The 17324-nt window shown below is 47.3% G+C and overlaps 1 protein-coding gene across 1 annotated transcript in view; it reads left to right on the top strand.

Moving 5' to 3' along the window:
* The first annotated feature begins 2856 nt into the window (after positions 1-2856).
* Positions 2857-17324, top strand: part of sls (sallimus) — a 223794-nt gene continuing 209326 nt past the window's right edge. The window contains exon 1 of the mRNA XM_077645939.1: positions 2857-3063. Coding sequence (XP_077502065.1) covers positions 2980-3063 — 84 coding nt within the window. The 5' untranslated portion in view covers positions 2857-2979. The remainder of the gene's footprint in view (positions 3064-17324) is intronic.

Raw genomic sequence — 17324 nt, 5'->3', positions numbered from 1 at the left:
GGGAAGTGCGCTCCGCGAATTCTCTCTTTCAGTACATCTTTTTCAATGCATCTTGCTTACTTTCCTGTTTGGCCACGCGCATCAGCTCGTTCAGTCCATGCTAACTTAAAAGCCGGAAGCTGTGGAATTCCAATAGTGCGTGCTCGAGGACGCCAACATAATTTCCACCTTCGCAGGGCACAGTTCCGAGTGGTGAAAAGGACGGAAGGCAACAGGCAAGCTGTGCAGGAGGGATGCGGAGATGGTTGACAAACAAAATGGACGGCGGGGAAGTCTGCAGTTGCGATAGCCAGGCTGCTGAGGTGGAACGGGGTGAGGGGCAGTGACCTTTGGTTTTTTTTGCACAACCTGTTCGAGAAACTGTTGGCGAAATACCAGAAAACCACTTCAACTCAGACAGTGGAGGATTTTCTTTCTATTTTTTGTTCTATACCTGTGCTGGGGTCGTCTGGCTTTTGGTGGGCTACAACGAGTGATGCAAGAATGCGGCTGACGAGAAACACCCCCGACACCGGAAAAGAGTCATGCTTCGTGACTTCCGTTTCGAACAGTCCTTTCTGCGACCTGTGCTTGTGTTCCGCGCACTTTGGTACCCTTAAAATGTACTTGCCAAGTCGGTTCTGAAGTAATCAGGAAGCGGAGATAATTGAAAGAAAAAAAAAGCCTGCCCTCCAGTGTCTCGAGGAGGTCGATAAATTCGCTCTCGAGCTGCCCATATCTCTGGGGCCAACTGGTTGCCAGCTCAGTTTGTATGGAGCGAGTCAGGGGCTCGAAACCGGCACTGTGGCGACCTTTTGTTCAAGTATAAAACTTCCTTTCGAGGAGCTCAACTGTGTCTTGATATCGTTTGTGTTCAAATTCGACTCACTCCATCTTTATCCTTTTGGTTCTTCGTCTCTGGATCAAGCGACAGCACGCCTCCGCCAGGGCCTTGCAGTCGGTGCGGAGGACGGTAAGAACGGGGTATGGCGTAAGAAACACAGTCGTTATAATATATACTGGCCCCACCTCCCTTGTTGCTTGCATTGCTGCATTCATGTGGAAGGCGCGTGTCTTTTTCCTCGGTGTAGAAATGCCCGTGTACGACTGGCAGGGCTCCGTATGTCTCCACGAATACGCATAATTTACTTTGGAACTGAAATGTAACCCCGTATCCGTTTTCGAAAGCTTCAGAGTCTCAAACTCGGTCATAAAAAGAAGGAATCAATAGTTATTTAATATGCCGGCTTGTTACAACCAAAATAAAGACTTCTTTCTGTTAAACACAGCCTATGAAAGGTTTACACGCCCTTATTTGAGCTTTCTCAAGAACTGTGTCTTTGTTCTTCCAAACTACTTTGGTAAACCGCTTGTAAAGCAAGCAGTCACGACGCGGTGCCATAGTACAACTCTGTTTTGTATAGCCAATGCGGAAAGTTTATTTTGTTACACTTTTGCTTGTGATTACGGTTTGTGCAATCTGCTACTAAATTACTTACCTTTGATAAAACATTGTATCATCACTTGCAACACACCTTGCATTTTTAACACGTTATGTGAGGCTGAGGACAAATGTCTCGTTTGCACACAACAGATGTGCACAATCGCTTTATGTCATGCTCCTCATGTGTAATGCTGGCGAGGTCTCTAGCTGTGTTCTCGTCAGACACGTTTGTGTGTGTGTGAGCGTGCGTGCTCAGTTTGTGATACCACAGCGTGGTTCAAACTCATGACCGTATCGTTCAAGAACGTGGGCATATAAGACGAGAGGGAACAAGACACCAGGTCTTAATGACGCCAAAATACACGCTGTAGGTGCTCTTGAAACAAACGTCCCATTGTCTCCCCATATAGGGCGTGAGAGCTCGACAGCCACAAGATAATAAATGCGTGAAATGTCGACCACAAATCCGACCGCTGATATCGCTTTCACTGGAGAGGCCTCAGGACCGAAGCGGCAGCTGTCTCAGAAATGAGCGTTGTTTTAGAACACGGGACGCACGTCTTCGTAGTCATTGTACACCTGCCCCGTTGGTTACCCCTTTTTTGTTTCATCCGTTGCCAAAGATTGCGCCATCACCACGGCATATTTCTGCACTAAAATGATAAGAGTCCACGAGAGCATAAAGTGTATTGGAAAGCTTCGAGAACCGCTCCACCGAAGAACACTTGATGGGCTGCGTGGCCTGTTTCTGACAATCCGGCGTATACTTTGTGGATGACCGGTAGGGGTGATCTCTCTGAGCCTTGCCGCAGCAGGTTGTAGCTGGAGTGACTTGACTTGTGTCGCCAGTCTTATCTTTGGAATCAGTTTTAACCTGTCCGCATGCGAACTCCGCGGGCGCCCTGATACGAAATCATTCGGCAGGAGAAAATCCTGGCAAGACATCCCGCAGAAGCAAACGAAAAGTGAGCCCGCTGGAGCTGGAGTGCCGGCAATGTCTCAGGAGGAGGCAGAGAGATATCTCCAGGTGACGCGTATCAAGTGTTTCGCACGCATTTGTGACGAGGCTGGGGGCTCTGGACGCAATTTCTAGCAGTTAGATGTGTCAAATGAGACTCACTAATCACACGGCATGGGGCCGGAAGCAATATTTCTGGACGCGGGGTCGATCGCTGCGGCGTGAGGCGCCGTAGGCGGCTGAGGTTAGTGCCCCCAGCGTGGCTGTCGAGGCGGCCGTCAAAGCGGAGGTTGCATCGGCGGGCGTGTCACCCCGGGCGCGGACGCCACGCTAGCAGCCGCGCCGCGGCTCCTGCTCTCCCTGGCGGCCATGGCTGCCGCCACATGTACGGGGGACGGGCCGCTATTTCGAGCGCGGGCCACGTGGCCCGGGCCGTTGCCTAAATTTGGCGGCTGGGCCCAGTTTCAGACTGGCAGCGACCCGAGAGGAGCGGCTGCGACCCCGGGGGTTCCGACTCGTAAGTTGCCAGCAGCACAACAACAATCGCGCGTGTTGTTGACCCGCTGGACCCGCGGCAGGTGGCCGCCGCATCCGAGCCATGGCGAGCAGCGCGTCCACAACCACCATCAGCAGCATCGCGGTGCAATCGGGCAACACCCGGCTCGTGATCGCCCTCCTGCAGGTGAGCAGCCCCGCTCCGCGACGCCCATTCACCGGCGACGCTTCGACGCCGATGGTCCTTGACACGCCGCTGCTGGCCGCCGCTCTTGAACTTGGGAGGCGATCAGTCGCCTTCTTCCGACCGCCCTTCCGTCGGCCGGCACGGTGTGCAGGCGTGTCCGGCCAACTCGCTCGGCCAGGTCGGCCGGACCAGAGCGGGCCCAAGCGGACGCCACGCGTGTACGCTCGTGCAGAAGTGGCGTAAGAATAATGGCCGGTCGTGGTTGGAAGTGAGCCAGATGTGCGGAGCTTTCCGATGCGAATGCATGCGGGCTGCACGTGAGCCTTTCTTCCCGGACCGGCATCACGCGGTCGCTTCCATGGCTGCAGAGTCGGCCGGCATCTTCCAGACTTCGCGTGAGGCGTCGAGCGCGCTCTTGAGGAAACAGCGGAACTTTTCGCTTTGCTGACACGCCCCCTTTGCTGAGGAAAGATGCGCAGATAGCTCAAGTTGATTGTGGCTCACTAATGTACGCAACCTGAAGGGAGGCAAAATGTTGCTCGAAGAATAAAGCGAAAACCGGGTTCGCCAACTTCGAAGTTGTCTTGCGGTCCTGAAGTACACTGAAATGGCATTATACAAAATACGTTTGACGCTGCAAGAGCGCGAACAGCAAGGAAATGTAGAGCGTAAGGAGTTCACGAGCGCCTCACTCCATGTGGTACCTGATTTTATTATGTTTCGCTGAATGTCTGTAAGTTTCTGGCAGATATATGAGGGGCTCACATAAGTGCTGAAGAGATGCATGAATAGAATGCGCCAGGATGATGGCGACAGCTGCACGTCATTTACGCGTTTGATTCAGATAACGACTGAAATAGCGTCCGCTTTGTAGAGGTTGTCTTGAACATCCGTCGTGCTTCGTTCAGCATTCCGTGCAGCCGGCTGCGTCCTCTGAACACGAAACGAAACGTTCAAATTCGCGGTCGCGATGGCATTTTAGCGCATAAAACTCGGCGAACACTTTCTTGGGCACCAGGATATGTGTATAAGTTACGTATCGCCCCAGTCGTTGTAACTGCTTCTGATTGTGTAGGAAAACGCACAATGAGTATCTTAAACGCACCGCCATATGACAAGACAGTTTCAGGGACGTAGATGATGTTTCGAGTTGTTGAACACGAGAACGCGAATTCGACACCTAACAGCGTCAGAGGCGTTTCGGTGGGGTCAAAATGGCATCTGTGTGCACTGAGATTTCGTTGCACGTACTAAATGACTGCAGCAGTAGTCGAAATTAACCCGGAGGTCTCCACTTTTGTTGCGTGCCTTATAGCCCACGTGTGGATTTTCGACGTTGAAAATCTTTTAATTAGACTGGAGAGAGTAAAATAAAATTAAACTGCAAAGAAAAGGGAATGAAACAAATCCAGAAGTGGGGCTGCGGCCCATGCTGACGGTGATTTTCTGTTTATATACTGAGGGAGAAGAGCGCAAACAGGATGCGGGGGTCGCCAAGAAAGTCTGCCCCGTCGGCGTCTGACCTGCTCGCCGTCCCGCCAGCGCTCCTGCGTTTCCGCTCTTCTCAAGTCAGTTTACGTGGGCCTCCCGCTCCAGACAGGCGTAGTGAATGCGGCCGCAAAAAATGTGGAAACTGCCGTCGATGCGAGCCTACTTGGCGAGGGACCAATGTCCGAGTCAGTCAGGGTTGTTTGATGTGTGGGCTGCGTGGCAGTAATGCTAAGGGGGGCGCACTGCGAACGCATAAAGCAAAGGCGCCGTACAAATCTACTGACGATAATTTTTCTTTCCAGTACATGTTTGTCCTTACGTCAAGAATATTCGTACCGTTTCGATTAGTACATTTGTTCAAGTAAAGGAGACTACATTTTCAAAAAGCACGCGGACATAGACACTTAATTTTGTGTTCGCTTCCTGCGCTATAGCTACAACACACACACACACAAAAGCTTTTTTATCAGTGTTTGAAGAAAAGGGCATATGTGAGAAAAATAAAAGGAGAAAGGGCGCCTTCCGACCGGGCATTCAGCAGACGTATGATGACGTAGAGTTGCGGAAATGACAGGTTTGTTGAGGAAGGTTCCTTACTTAGAGGAATCGTGGGTAACATTTCCTCGCATACGCAAGGATTGCTCCCCCACCCTGCTGCCTATCGCCCTACTTTCGTATCTCGGCTCGCATTAGGTCTTCCAATTTCTGTGTCCTGAAGTGTCCTGCTCGCAAGCATGGTTAGCGAGCGCATGAAATTTGCCTTGTTGCTTTTTTAGCGCCCCAAGCTTGATTCAGCAGCGGGAAAGCTGAAAAACCTGTCTCGCACCTTCCGGTAAGGTGGCTGTTGACGTGTGGACAAACCGTCGCCTTTCTTGACATCACTTCGAGCATATTCTTTCCTGAGAAAGTGTGTGACACAAGAGACGGTACACTGGATGTTTTTTTCTTCTTTTTACCCCATATCAAAAAGTCATCATCGCTGCGTGTTGCTGCCAAGGACATGGGACACAGGTGGAAGGACGTGAAGAGGCTCAACTCAAAACCGACGGTGACATATCTGTCAAGTGACGCACGTAAGAATTCTGCAGTCAGGATAAAGTCCAAATGTTTACGGGAAGTGGTAGTAACTCTATCTATTGCGCATGGGCTTGTCGAGGTTTTTGTCGCAGCTGGTCTGTCTTAGGAACTACTTTTCCTTGCGACGTACTGCTATCCAAGGCTTTCAAACGCACGTGTCGGTGCTGTCGCTGATGGCGACGGCCTTTAAACGTTTCGCGGGTGATATGATCCTTTCTTTTTTTTTGCTATGATGATCAAGTGGTGCCCTGAAGATTAGCGGTGCAGGAGCAATTTTGGCTAGGGAAAGCGAGATGACTAGAAGCAGTTCATTCCAGTGACGAAGAGTGCCCTCTAGCGTGGCTGTTAAAGAACCTTCGGGTACGTCCGATATAACATTTCCTGCGAGGAAGCGGCATCCTGCAGACGATGCCTTGCTCACTTTCCGTGTATTGCGTATAGTGCATTGTGAGTATCTTACGCCGCCTATGCTCGCTACAGTAATGGATCAGCATGCTGATATGCCATTTTTAGGCGTGGAAGAAACTACTGTTACTCCCGCCCTTTCTGTAATCTTATTCTATTTCGCGATTGGCCGCGACCATACGGCACAACAGCGAAGGCCTTCTTCACTGGAAAGAAAATGTAAACTGTAAGCTGTGGGCCTAAACGCCTCGAAGCGACATATGGGCTATGATGGATGCCGTAGTGGACGGCTGCGGATTTACTCACACATCTGAGGTTTTTTAACGCGCGCTGAAATCGCACAGCACATGGGCGCTTTTGCATTTTGCCTCGACCGAAATATATCCATCGAGGCTAGGATCGAACCCGCGACCTTATAATCATCAGCTGATAGCCAAAGCCACTTAGTCTCCGTATTTACTGAAAGCAACTCTTGCTGGCCACCTTACTGTCCACTGACAACATTATATCCCTTCCCCGATAATATTCAATGCATCACCATCATCGCAAAAAGCAAGCAATAGATGGTCCGCGAACTTTTAGAGGTCATCATCATCAGCCACGAAAGGCGGTTTTTACGACAAACCAGCCGTGGCAAAACATTTTGCAAGCCGAATCAACCGATATAAAATGACTAGCACTTGTGGAGAACTTCGAGACTTTATCACGACTGCGGAATTCATGTGTTTAGCACAACAAGCTTTCATCGTAAATTGACAGTTAAGCCTTGCAACATCTTTGCGCCGGTGTCCTGATATATTCAGCTGCGTTCTCTCGAGGAGATTGTTTCCTCCAACTAGCTCAGAAGCAAACTTATCTACAGTTACACTGCGCGTGCACATCTGGCAGACCTGCTATCTCAAGGGTTCGACAAAAATTCGTCCGGTCAGGCATAGACGTAAAAAAATAAGAATTAAAGCAACTTTGATCACGTCTTGACGGTATTGTCCGAAATGTCTTACATTTTTTTTACTTGGGCAGTGACTAAATCTTATTTTTCAGACCTGCTATCCGTTTCGGCCAACACCAGGTCAAAGGATATTTGTCAGTCTGATAATGAGCTAGTGTCTTGGTTTTCATCTTCCTTTTCTATATTGTGGCGCATATTCTGACGTGATTGGAGTTGTAAGAAACCTTTCTGCTGTTAAGGTCAGTTCGTGACTGGTCGGCGCCCGTGATCTCAGCAGTTCGGATAGTCAGTTAACGAGACGACGGCCAATGCGCCCAATAACGACCTCTGTGAAAGCGGCCCTCAGCAAGAGCCTCGACGCAAGAAATAGCGGAAGTTTTCCCGATTATAGGAACCAGGTGCACCGTGCAATCACGGCGTCATTGTGACTGAGGTGGGCGACATGCCAACACCTATCTCACCGCACCGGGGTTTCGGGCTAGTAGCGCTCTATCTGCGCTTCTGCTGAGAGGTATGGCAAGGATAAATCGGGCTGCCTCCGTCGAATGGAGACCTTTTGGTTGCGTAATTAGGCAAGTTCAGTGCCAGCTCCAGCCGCGTGTAGACATCCCAAATCGCACGCCTTTTACTGAACGTGTATTAAACTGAACGTGTCAGGTTCGTGTTGCCTCTAAATTTTTATTGTGAACATATGGCGTAAAAACAGTAAATAAGAAGTTAATAAGTTTTATCGATCAGCCGTATCTTTGTTATAGCTATTCGTGAATCTATAGTGTCTTCCGGCATGAACGCAGCAGCTGCAGACAATGAAACCACCCAGTTAACCGCCATGCACTCGTCAAATTCCCGTAGGTAATAAAATACTCCCAGATCTTTCGCTCCCTCCTGGAGTGAAGGCGTTGAAGTAAAGTGGATTAATAAACGGCGTCCGCTATTCTGCGACCCAGTTGTTAGCTTCAAGAAAGCCCCAGGCGTAGTTATCAAATCAAATCAAATCAAATCAAAGTTTATTTCCCATCTAGCACTACAGATGGAGGAATCGTAGAAAAAAGCTGCCCTTGGGCAGCTTGACGAGTCTACAATCCTAATTATTGACAGGGAGGCAACACAAGAGTTTATACAATTTTAAAAAAAAACAAGCACATCAAGGAAGCACCGGAGAATACACGAAACAGCAATATGTATACATAATAAAACTTAAACAATGTTATTCAAAAACAAATTATGTAGTTCACGACGTGAAAAAGAAAACAAATCGAGGTTAATGTGGATATACCTATTTAGAAGAGATGGAAGTGTGTACTGAAGGCATTCCCTACCAAGATTTAGCCGAGGTGTTGGCACTGTCCATTCTTCGCCACGTCTTGTTGGATAGACTGATTCTTTTTTCCTTATGTCTGCTAAATTTTTAAGATTTGTTACATTCTTCTTGATTTATGTTTTAAAAGTAACACTGAGGCGATATTTATAAAGATTATGTGCTTTAATAACTCTGGAATGACAAAAGAAAGCTGCACTTGGATGTCGGAACGGTAAATTATATGCATTTCGGAGATATCTTTTTTGCATTAAATGAATACGTTCAAGGTTAGTGAATGTTGTAGTGCCCCACACCAACTGGCAATAGTTTAAATGCGAGTTGAATATTGAATTGTATACCAGCATCTTAGTTTTTGTGGGAAGTATGTATTTTAGACGGCCTATAACACCAGTGATTTGAGCTATTTTTTTCAAGATATAATTGACATGTTAATCCCATGACATACTGGCAGAAAATATGACCCCAAGGCATTTAAACTGCTCAACAATTTCTACAGCCCGCGAGTTTAATATAATATTATCGTGCGGTGGGATAACTTTATTTTTCGGCCTAAATATGTCAGCTTTGGTCTTACTCTCGTTTATTTGCATCAGGTTAACTGCAGACCAGACCTCAAGGGCTTTCATTGTGGCATTACATTGTTTGATAAGTTCATGAACATTTTCTACCGAAAAAAATACGCTCGTATCGTCAGCATAGATGAAAAACTTTGTATTATCGCTAATGTTGACAATATCGTTTAGGTAAATATTGAAGAGTAGAGGCCCTAGCGTACTGCCTTGGGGGACACCGCAGAAGAGCGGCTTCGGTTCAGACCGTATACCATTTATGTACACCACTTGCTGTCTAAACGACAAATAAGAACTTAACAATGAGAGTGCTTTTCCTCGGATACCATAGTAGTGTAATTTGTTTAGTAAGATTTTATGATTTACCAGGTCAAAAGCCTTTGAGAAGTCCACAAATACACCAATGAAAATAGCTTTGTTTTCAAGTTGCTTTATTATATATTCCTTTTGTTGGAGTAATGCAAGTTCAGTTGATTTGCTTTTGCAGAAGCCAAACTGAAATGGTGTTAGCAAGTTAAATTTATGGATGAAATTTCACATTCTTAGATGGAGCATTTTCTCAAATGCTTTTGAAAACACTGGCAAAATAGAGATTGGTCTGTAGTTGGCGAGGGCGTTGCGATCTCCTTTTTTGTAAAGAACAACAACTTTTGCTAATTGCATTTTTTCCGGAAAAACTGCAGTTTCTAAACAGATGTTAAAGATGTGAGCAAGTATGGGAGCAATTATGTCAACTACATGCTTGACTGGCCGTATTTGGATATCATCAATATCACAGCTACTGCTAGTATTAAGATTTGTTATCACCGACACTACTTCGTCTACCGTGACTGGATGCAGAAAAATTGTTTCATCATTCTGAATTCGAACATATTTGCAAGCGTCACATCCGGCAGCGCGTGTTACAGCACAGGTAGCCAAGCTCGTTAAAAAAGTATTGAATACATTAGCCAGTTCAATGCCAGAAACTTCCTTTCCATCAATATTTAATTTTGTTAATGCAGTGCGGGAACTGTCCCGCTGCAGAAGTGTATTTAATCTCGACCATAGTACACCATTTCGAGCATTCTTAACATCTAGAAGTGACACGTGATAGGCTGTTCGTGCAGACCTCAGTTTTTTAGTCAATTTGTTCCTATATTTCTTAAATACCGCAAGGTCCTCAACCTTCCGGCTGCTCAAAAATTTTCTATACAGCTTGTCTTTCATTTGTATTTCTCTGCGAAGCTCTGGCGTTACCCATGGCTTGCGGATTCTGCGACTTTTCACGCGTGTTACAAGAGGAAAGCAGTCGTGATATATCTGTTTAAAGCAATCGACAAATGTATTATAGGCAACATTTGCATCGCTGTTAGAATAAGGGCACCATGTATAAACACTGTAGATTTTGTAATGTGTAGTTAATTTAACGTAAGGAGTCGTCCACGAACACGGTCGATGCGAAAACGTATGGCACGCACGCAGTTTGGCTCTGTATGGCCGAAGTGCGATTTGCACTTTCTAGCAAACCCTACGTTTTCTAATGGCAGATAGATGCTTCACGAACTCCCCGTGTTTCATGAAGGAAGTTCCTGCCACACTCTGCGTGTTACAAGTCACACCGAGCGCAGGTGTAACTTGCTTGAATTCTTCCGCTTCTGTTGTGCGGGCTGCCGGTAAACGAAAAGAAGAAAAACAATGAGGGCCGTTTTTACTTTTCGCGACTACGTGCTCATGGCTGCTCTTATCTGGTTCCCAAACTTTCTTTTTAAGATTCACTTTCGAGGTACTAGCTCTACCATATTTTGTGACGTATTTCAGCCCCGAACCTTTCTTTTATTAAAGTTATTAATTCAATTTATTTGAAATCAAAAGTTGCAGACAAGAACGATGCATAAAACTTCTGCTCATACAGACACGAACGAAATAGGTTGGCCTAAGCTTTAAGACTGGAAACTAAGCAATCAAGGGTGACTGTTGCTTAAAACAGAAATTGCGAATTGCATTTGGCTGTCTGCGAGTTTCTGTTCGAAACTTGAGGCCAAAATTCTGTTCTCACAAAGTTGTTACAGAAGCTTCTATTAGGAACGATGAGTTCGCAAGGCGTCTGTTGTCACTGAAGCCTGGTTGAAGGAAAATTCGTACTTATAAAAGGGATCGTAAACGATAGATTATCTGCATACGGTGTCCTTATGTGATTATGTGTTAGTTGTTAAATCAAATGCTACGGACAGCACTCGAGCGTTGGAAGCGTAGCACGCTAGGTCTGGTCGTTCTGGTCGACCATGACTTTATTGTCGTTCGCTTGCCGCTCAAGAAGCCACGATTAAAATCGTTCCGCAGCGTTCGAGCATGAATTGGCGAGGGCTAAATTACAATTGCGGCACAGTCGTCTAACGCGTGGTGCGCCCTGAAAACCGCAAGATGGTGAAGAAGTCAAAGGGATCGTAGCCTCAGTGAGACTGGTGCCGCGTGCAGTGCTCAAACTGTGCCGGTAGCGACTCAAGCGCAGAGCGCAGTCATGCACGGCAGTTGCTGGGGCGGTTGAAGATGGGGCTGCTAAACACACAGATTAGTGACAGACACAGAAATGGTTTGCTCAGTAGAGCGAAGCTTCGAAATGCTACACGTCATGACAAAAGCATACTTGTGGATTTCAACTGCTGCGCTTCCTTTCACTTTCGGCGTTTGCGAGAGCACGCATTATGTGCACGAAAGCGCCCACAACTTCACCGTACTTCGCTGTATATGCAGATAACACTTAGAAGTTTTAGACGTTTTTCGCTTAGGTCAAACGGCCAGCCAGGAGATTAAATGATAAAAAGCGACGTTCCCAGGAACATCAGATTAAATTTAAACGCACCGAGAGAGAAAGCAGACATGCGACACTTGGCTGAATGAAAACTAAAAAGAAAGAGAGTAGGGAAGAAAGAGAGAAAAAGAAAGAAAGGAAGAAAGAAAGAAAGAAAGAAAGAGAGGAAGAAAGGAAGAAAGAAAGAAAGAAGGAAAGAAAGAAAGAAAGAAGGAAAGAAAGAAAGAAAGAAAGAAAGAAAAAGAAAGAAAGGAAGAAAGAAAGAAAGAAAGAAAGAAAGAAAGAAAGAAAGAAAGAAAGAAAGAAAGAAAGAAAGAAAGAAAGAAAGAAAGAAAGAAAGAAAGAAAGAAAGAAGGAACGAGGGAAGGAAGGAAGGAAAGAAAGAAAAAAAGAAAGGAAGAAAGAAAGAAATGCTCAATTACGCGCACGTGTGTGTGGGAGGATGGCTCGCTTATCGTTTACAAAAGCATTCCTAGGGAGAACTCATGCGGCAATTAAACCTGCGTCTGCCTTTTGTCGTGAATTTTAGTGCCGGTTTGGCGCTTGTGAACGTTGAGTGACGGCGCTGCCGACAAGGTGCGGACAGTGGAGAGAACGTGTCACGTCAAACCAATGCGTCTCTTTCAAGCCAGTCGCACTAGCGGACCCGAAGAGCAGAGAGCGAACAGCGAGGTCGTCACTCCTGTTTCATCTGCGTAGCTCCTCTTGGACGGGGTAAACCCCAAGAGCGAGGTATCTTAAGAAGAATCACAATATGAGGTGCAATGGCTAGAAATAACTGCCACAGACCAGAGGCGCGGTTACGCTTATAGAGCAAGTGCTTGCGAGAAAGCAAACAAAAAAAAGAGCCAAGATGTCGAAAATAAGATGGGGGGAAAGTAGGAGAAAGTTAACTGAGGCATGGTGCTTTTACAATCAAACAAGGTCGGGCGAGAGACGGACGAATATGGCTGCTTGCAGTGTAGGGTGGGTTTGTGTGTTTACTTAATGACGATAAAACAAGACTAAAAGAGGGTCACGTCGCTGCTAAACGAACACACCGCCTGGGGCATCATGCCAGCTCAACCGTTAAGACCAGCTTGCGCTGGTTCGGGGGACGTCCGCTTGAAACGGAGGGGGTACCCGAAAAGACTTGTTTACATCGCACTCGCACCACGGTAAAGATTTTTGCGCCGTGGTGCGGCTCGTAGGAGCGCAGTTAATCCCCAGAATTCATTTATTCGCCCGGTGTCGTCTCGAAGCTCATCTTGTATGTAATTCGTTAATCTAAGTTGTTTCTGACCAGCGCCTTTCGACTAGCATTTATTTCATCATATGCTGCTTGAGTAATGAAAAGGGTCTTGCCTCCTGTTGTCTCTAGTTTGCAATAGACCACATGTCGGCTTTCAATTACCGAGTCAACTGTATTTTTCTTAGTCGCTCGCGCGCAAGAGATGAACTTCATTTTGCTCGTTACGCTGCCGAAACGAAAAATCAAGAGAAAAGTGACACTCCATACACGCAGAAAATGTACCGGCCGAGACCCCGCGGGCGACATTGCTCGGTCCAGGCGAAGTGAAACGGTCGAAAACATCGAGGCATGATAAGTTCAGGAAACGCATGGCGCCTATTGCACCCCAAATTATCCAAAATGCTGCTAAAAACCCGTGGATGCCACACTGCAGCTGCAGGACGTTACTTTGCTTTTGCTATTTCGTTTTTTTCGTCCTTTTGTTAGGACAGTGCCGCTGCTTTCTTTACACGCGGCGTTGTTTCCTTTCCTCCTGTTCTGTCGTCTTTGCCCTATCCCTTCCGTTTGCTGATCACGTGCAATGTTATAACTACTGTCTGCGTCTTGCTTGAGCAATGCCAGTTTTGGCTTTCGCTGCTTCCACCGTCCCTCTTTTTTCCATTCTCCTTTCTTGCTCCATTTCCCGTGTGTGCATTCTTCCTTCCTTCCTTTCTTTATTTCCTTCCTTCCTTCCTTCATTCCTTCCTTCCTTCCTTCTTTCTTTCTTTCCTTCCTTCTTACTTTCTTTCTTTCACCCACTCTCCTCTTTCACCTTCTCTTCGGTTTATTCGGCGTTACGACATGGAAGCGCGGTTGAAGCGTGCGCTATTCGACGACCCGTGAGCAACTTTCCTCCTGGCCCATCTGTCAGTGCATAGCAAAGCTTTCCAGTGGCTGGAACCGTCATGCACATAATCGTCATGCACATAAGACGCAGGGGATCGCCACGTCCGCATGCGAAATCCTTCAACAGCCGTGCCTATAGTTTTCAACCGTTTAAAAACGAACAGCAAGGTTGTCAGGTTATAAAAGAGTTCCATCGTTGCGTTTTGTCGAATGGTTAGTTATCCAGGAGTAAAGTTTTTTTTTAGGCTAGGAGTATTTAGACGTCTCCATTTTACTTAGCAAGCAGGGGTAGCATGGCGTCTTCAGTAAAATTTATTGACGTGAGATTTTAGACACCATCTTTGCCAAAGGTAACCAGGCTGCTCGGTTTAGCTTTGAAATTGTATAGCGGAGACATTGAAGTTGACCCCTTAAGATCAAAAGGTCCCGAAGGGTGAGGAAAAGTGTTCTCCTTGCCTTACACAGATTTAGAGCCTAAGGGGTGCCATAAGTGTTCCGCTATGCGACTGAGCAACAAACCATGCAGCCTGTTGTTTTCGGCAGAGACGACACGTGTCGCGTATATGTGCGCAAACTGGAATACGTAGCAACTTCGATACAGGAACTATGAAAATATTTATGCCTGCGAGGAGGGAAACCAAAAAAATTGTATATTACACTTACGCTCCCCCTTAAGGGTATGACGCGATCCAGTAATGGGTTAATTCCAATATATGCAGAAGGTCATTCTCTACTTTACATTCATACATCCCTGGGAGTCCTCATACCTCTCCTGGCGCAGTGGTGCAGCGGTTAAGAGATGCGCGCACCACTGCTCTGCGATGGCAGGTGCTCCAAACGGAAGGCCTTGTGCGGCCGAGGTTGCTCTCCCCGAGCGACCAATCATTAATTTAACTGTCACCTGCCACGGTGGGCAGTTTTCTTACTGTACGGTGGGCAGGTTGTGATGACGTCGCAAGGTAACGTGACCTAGGTGGCCCACTTGCCGTCGTGGTTGCTTTCTGGGGACTGGATCGAGAGGACCTCGGGTGCCTCGATACATGCATCGAGGGACCAGAAATAAAGCTCACCCTACCTCTGCATAGGCCTTTCCAAACTTGGGGTCGCCGCAGCGGTGACAGTGGTTTGAGCGTCCGCCTCGCATGCGTGAGGTAAGGAGTTCGATCCCCAGTACCGTCGGGTACCCACTGTTGATACAATGGGTACACACTTTTTCCTGGCTTGGTGCTTGGCTTCAGCGAGGTGAGTTGCTTGGGAAATGGTTCTTTGACCGCACCTTGTGCAACGAAAAATACCTTTAAAATAAAATAAAACAAAATTAATTTCCTCATCGTCAACCCTCGAGTCGCTATATTATCCGCTGGATTGTTATGTACACCTGGCGCTACCGCTCCCATCGTGCTTGCGCTAGATGCACAGCAGCCATCGAGCAGTATCATGCGATGCCCAAAGAGTGCTATAGTAGCCCCAGGTGCACATGGCAGTCCAGCGAGCAGTATGGCGATGTCCTGGCTGGAAAGCTTGGATATGCAGGAAGGGCCTGTTTACAGCGCGGTAATTTAGTTTACTGCTAGATGGAACTGCATTACTGCAGGAAAAAAAAAGGGATTTGGTTTATGGGTGTAACGCCCTAAAGCGACTCAAGCTATGAGGGACGCTGTAGTGATAGGCTCCAGCAATTTTGACCACCTGGGGTTCTTTAACGTGCACTGACATCGCACAGTACACGGTCCTCGAGCATTTCGCTTCCATCGAAATGCGACCGCCGCAGCCGGGATCGAACCCGCGTCTTTCAGGTCAGCAGCCGAGCACCACAACCAACGAGCCACGGCGGCGGCTAAAAAGAAAAAAAGAGACACAATTACTGTAAGATAGAAAATGAAAAGCAGATTACTAATCATTGTGGCTCCCGCCATCCTACCATTTCTGAAACGGAGCTGTGGCTCTCCATTGCCGCTGATAGCGTTCAAGATTATTTAATTTCGGGCCCCACACGGCCGACAAATCGTCGAGGCGGAGGACGATTGGTCCCTAGGGATGCTGTGCACCTAAAATGGAACAAGGAAATTAAAGAATGGAAACTCAGCAGCTGATGGCCCTAAACACAATGAGGAACAGTATGCACGCAGCCGCGCTTCTGTAAGCGTATACTTTTTGATCGTGTGATCTGTTTTCTGAATAATACTTGCTTGCTGTCAACCGTATCGGTACGAACTTGGGGCCAGAGTGCACACTATTAATGATGAGTTTTTATATTTTTCTTCAAAGCAAAGCTTAGGTGATAAAACTACGATTTACTTTTTATAAATTCATGACAACGACAGCGCGAAACGAACGGCTGTTCCCGCTTCCATGCGGGCATGATTCTGTCCCACGATATGTATAAATTTTGCTCTTTCGGTAATCGCTCTGTACCCGCACCTTTGCTCCACCACGGCGCTTGAACTGCTCGGCGACAGCTGGACTTGGGAGGTCGCCGTGAAACACTAGTGAGTTTTAGACCTGCGGAGACGGATTAGCGTAGGCGTATGTCGGATTCTGGACGCCCCCTGCACAAGCGCAGTGGCAGGGGCGGGGCCAGGTGTGGTCATGGAGCGTGCGCACCCGCCGGCAGTCAATTTGTTAAGCCGATATACGTCTCCGCTATGTTAAAGCTCTGTACTGAGCCCCCCTCTGTGAGTCGCCCGCTATGCAGCCCTATAGTCAAGGCTGATGGTTTTAAAATGAATCTTCTAGTTCCGCTTTGAAATAATTCGGCCACTTCTATTCCTCCCAACATGTGGCTGGAATTGGAGTGAAATGTACAGCTGCTGCAAGAATATCAAGGCCCAAATTGGCTCAACACTGCTCTCGCGTTGCAACGGTGTGCGGTTGGCCGGCAATTTTGATACTATGTGCCGGGACAGCAGGATTCGCGGGGCGACGGGCGCGATCCGCTCAGAGGTCGTTTTTCAATACCGCTCGTTGAATGACCGTTCTGATCGGTAAAGACTCACACACTCGAGAGAAGTATTGTCAGTCGCTTCAAATTTGTTCGTTCTAACAATATCATGCGCAGCTTCACCGCACCGAATATGTTAATGCTGAGTATACGGGGGTGAGCTCCACCTTCGAGTTTCAATGCTCCAATATTCTTTGCTTGAGCAGAGTAGTTCAAGCACGCACTAACTGGCCAGACTCTGTACATACACTTTCCAGATTGACCATTCGGGCACTGATAAGCTGGCGCGAGCCTTAGTCCAATGAGTCTGCGAGCGAGAGTACACGGGGAAGCTGCTGTATAAGCACCGCATATCCGGAGACGGTCTTGATGTCCGACGAGCTCGTGGCTCTGCGATACCCTGTCTCCCAAGTTTCATGAGCAGATCAATGAATGGATATTGGTCTTTTCCTACTATTGCCTCCTTTTCGCACATGCAGTAGGACATAAATGGCCTCTACGGCAGATAGTTTTATGCCCACTTCCACTATCAGGGCACTGGCCCTGCAATCCTTCATGTTGTCAAAAATTTTAAACCAAGTTTTGCTGCACGCACCAGACG

This window comes from Amblyomma americanum, chromosome 1 (assembly GCF_052857255.1).
Source record: "Amblyomma americanum isolate KBUSLIRL-KWMA chromosome 1, ASM5285725v1, whole genome shotgun sequence".
Taxonomy (NCBI): domain Eukaryota; kingdom Metazoa; phylum Arthropoda; class Arachnida; order Ixodida; family Ixodidae; genus Amblyomma; species Amblyomma americanum.
This window is presented reverse-complemented; position numbering and strand designations above follow the sequence as displayed.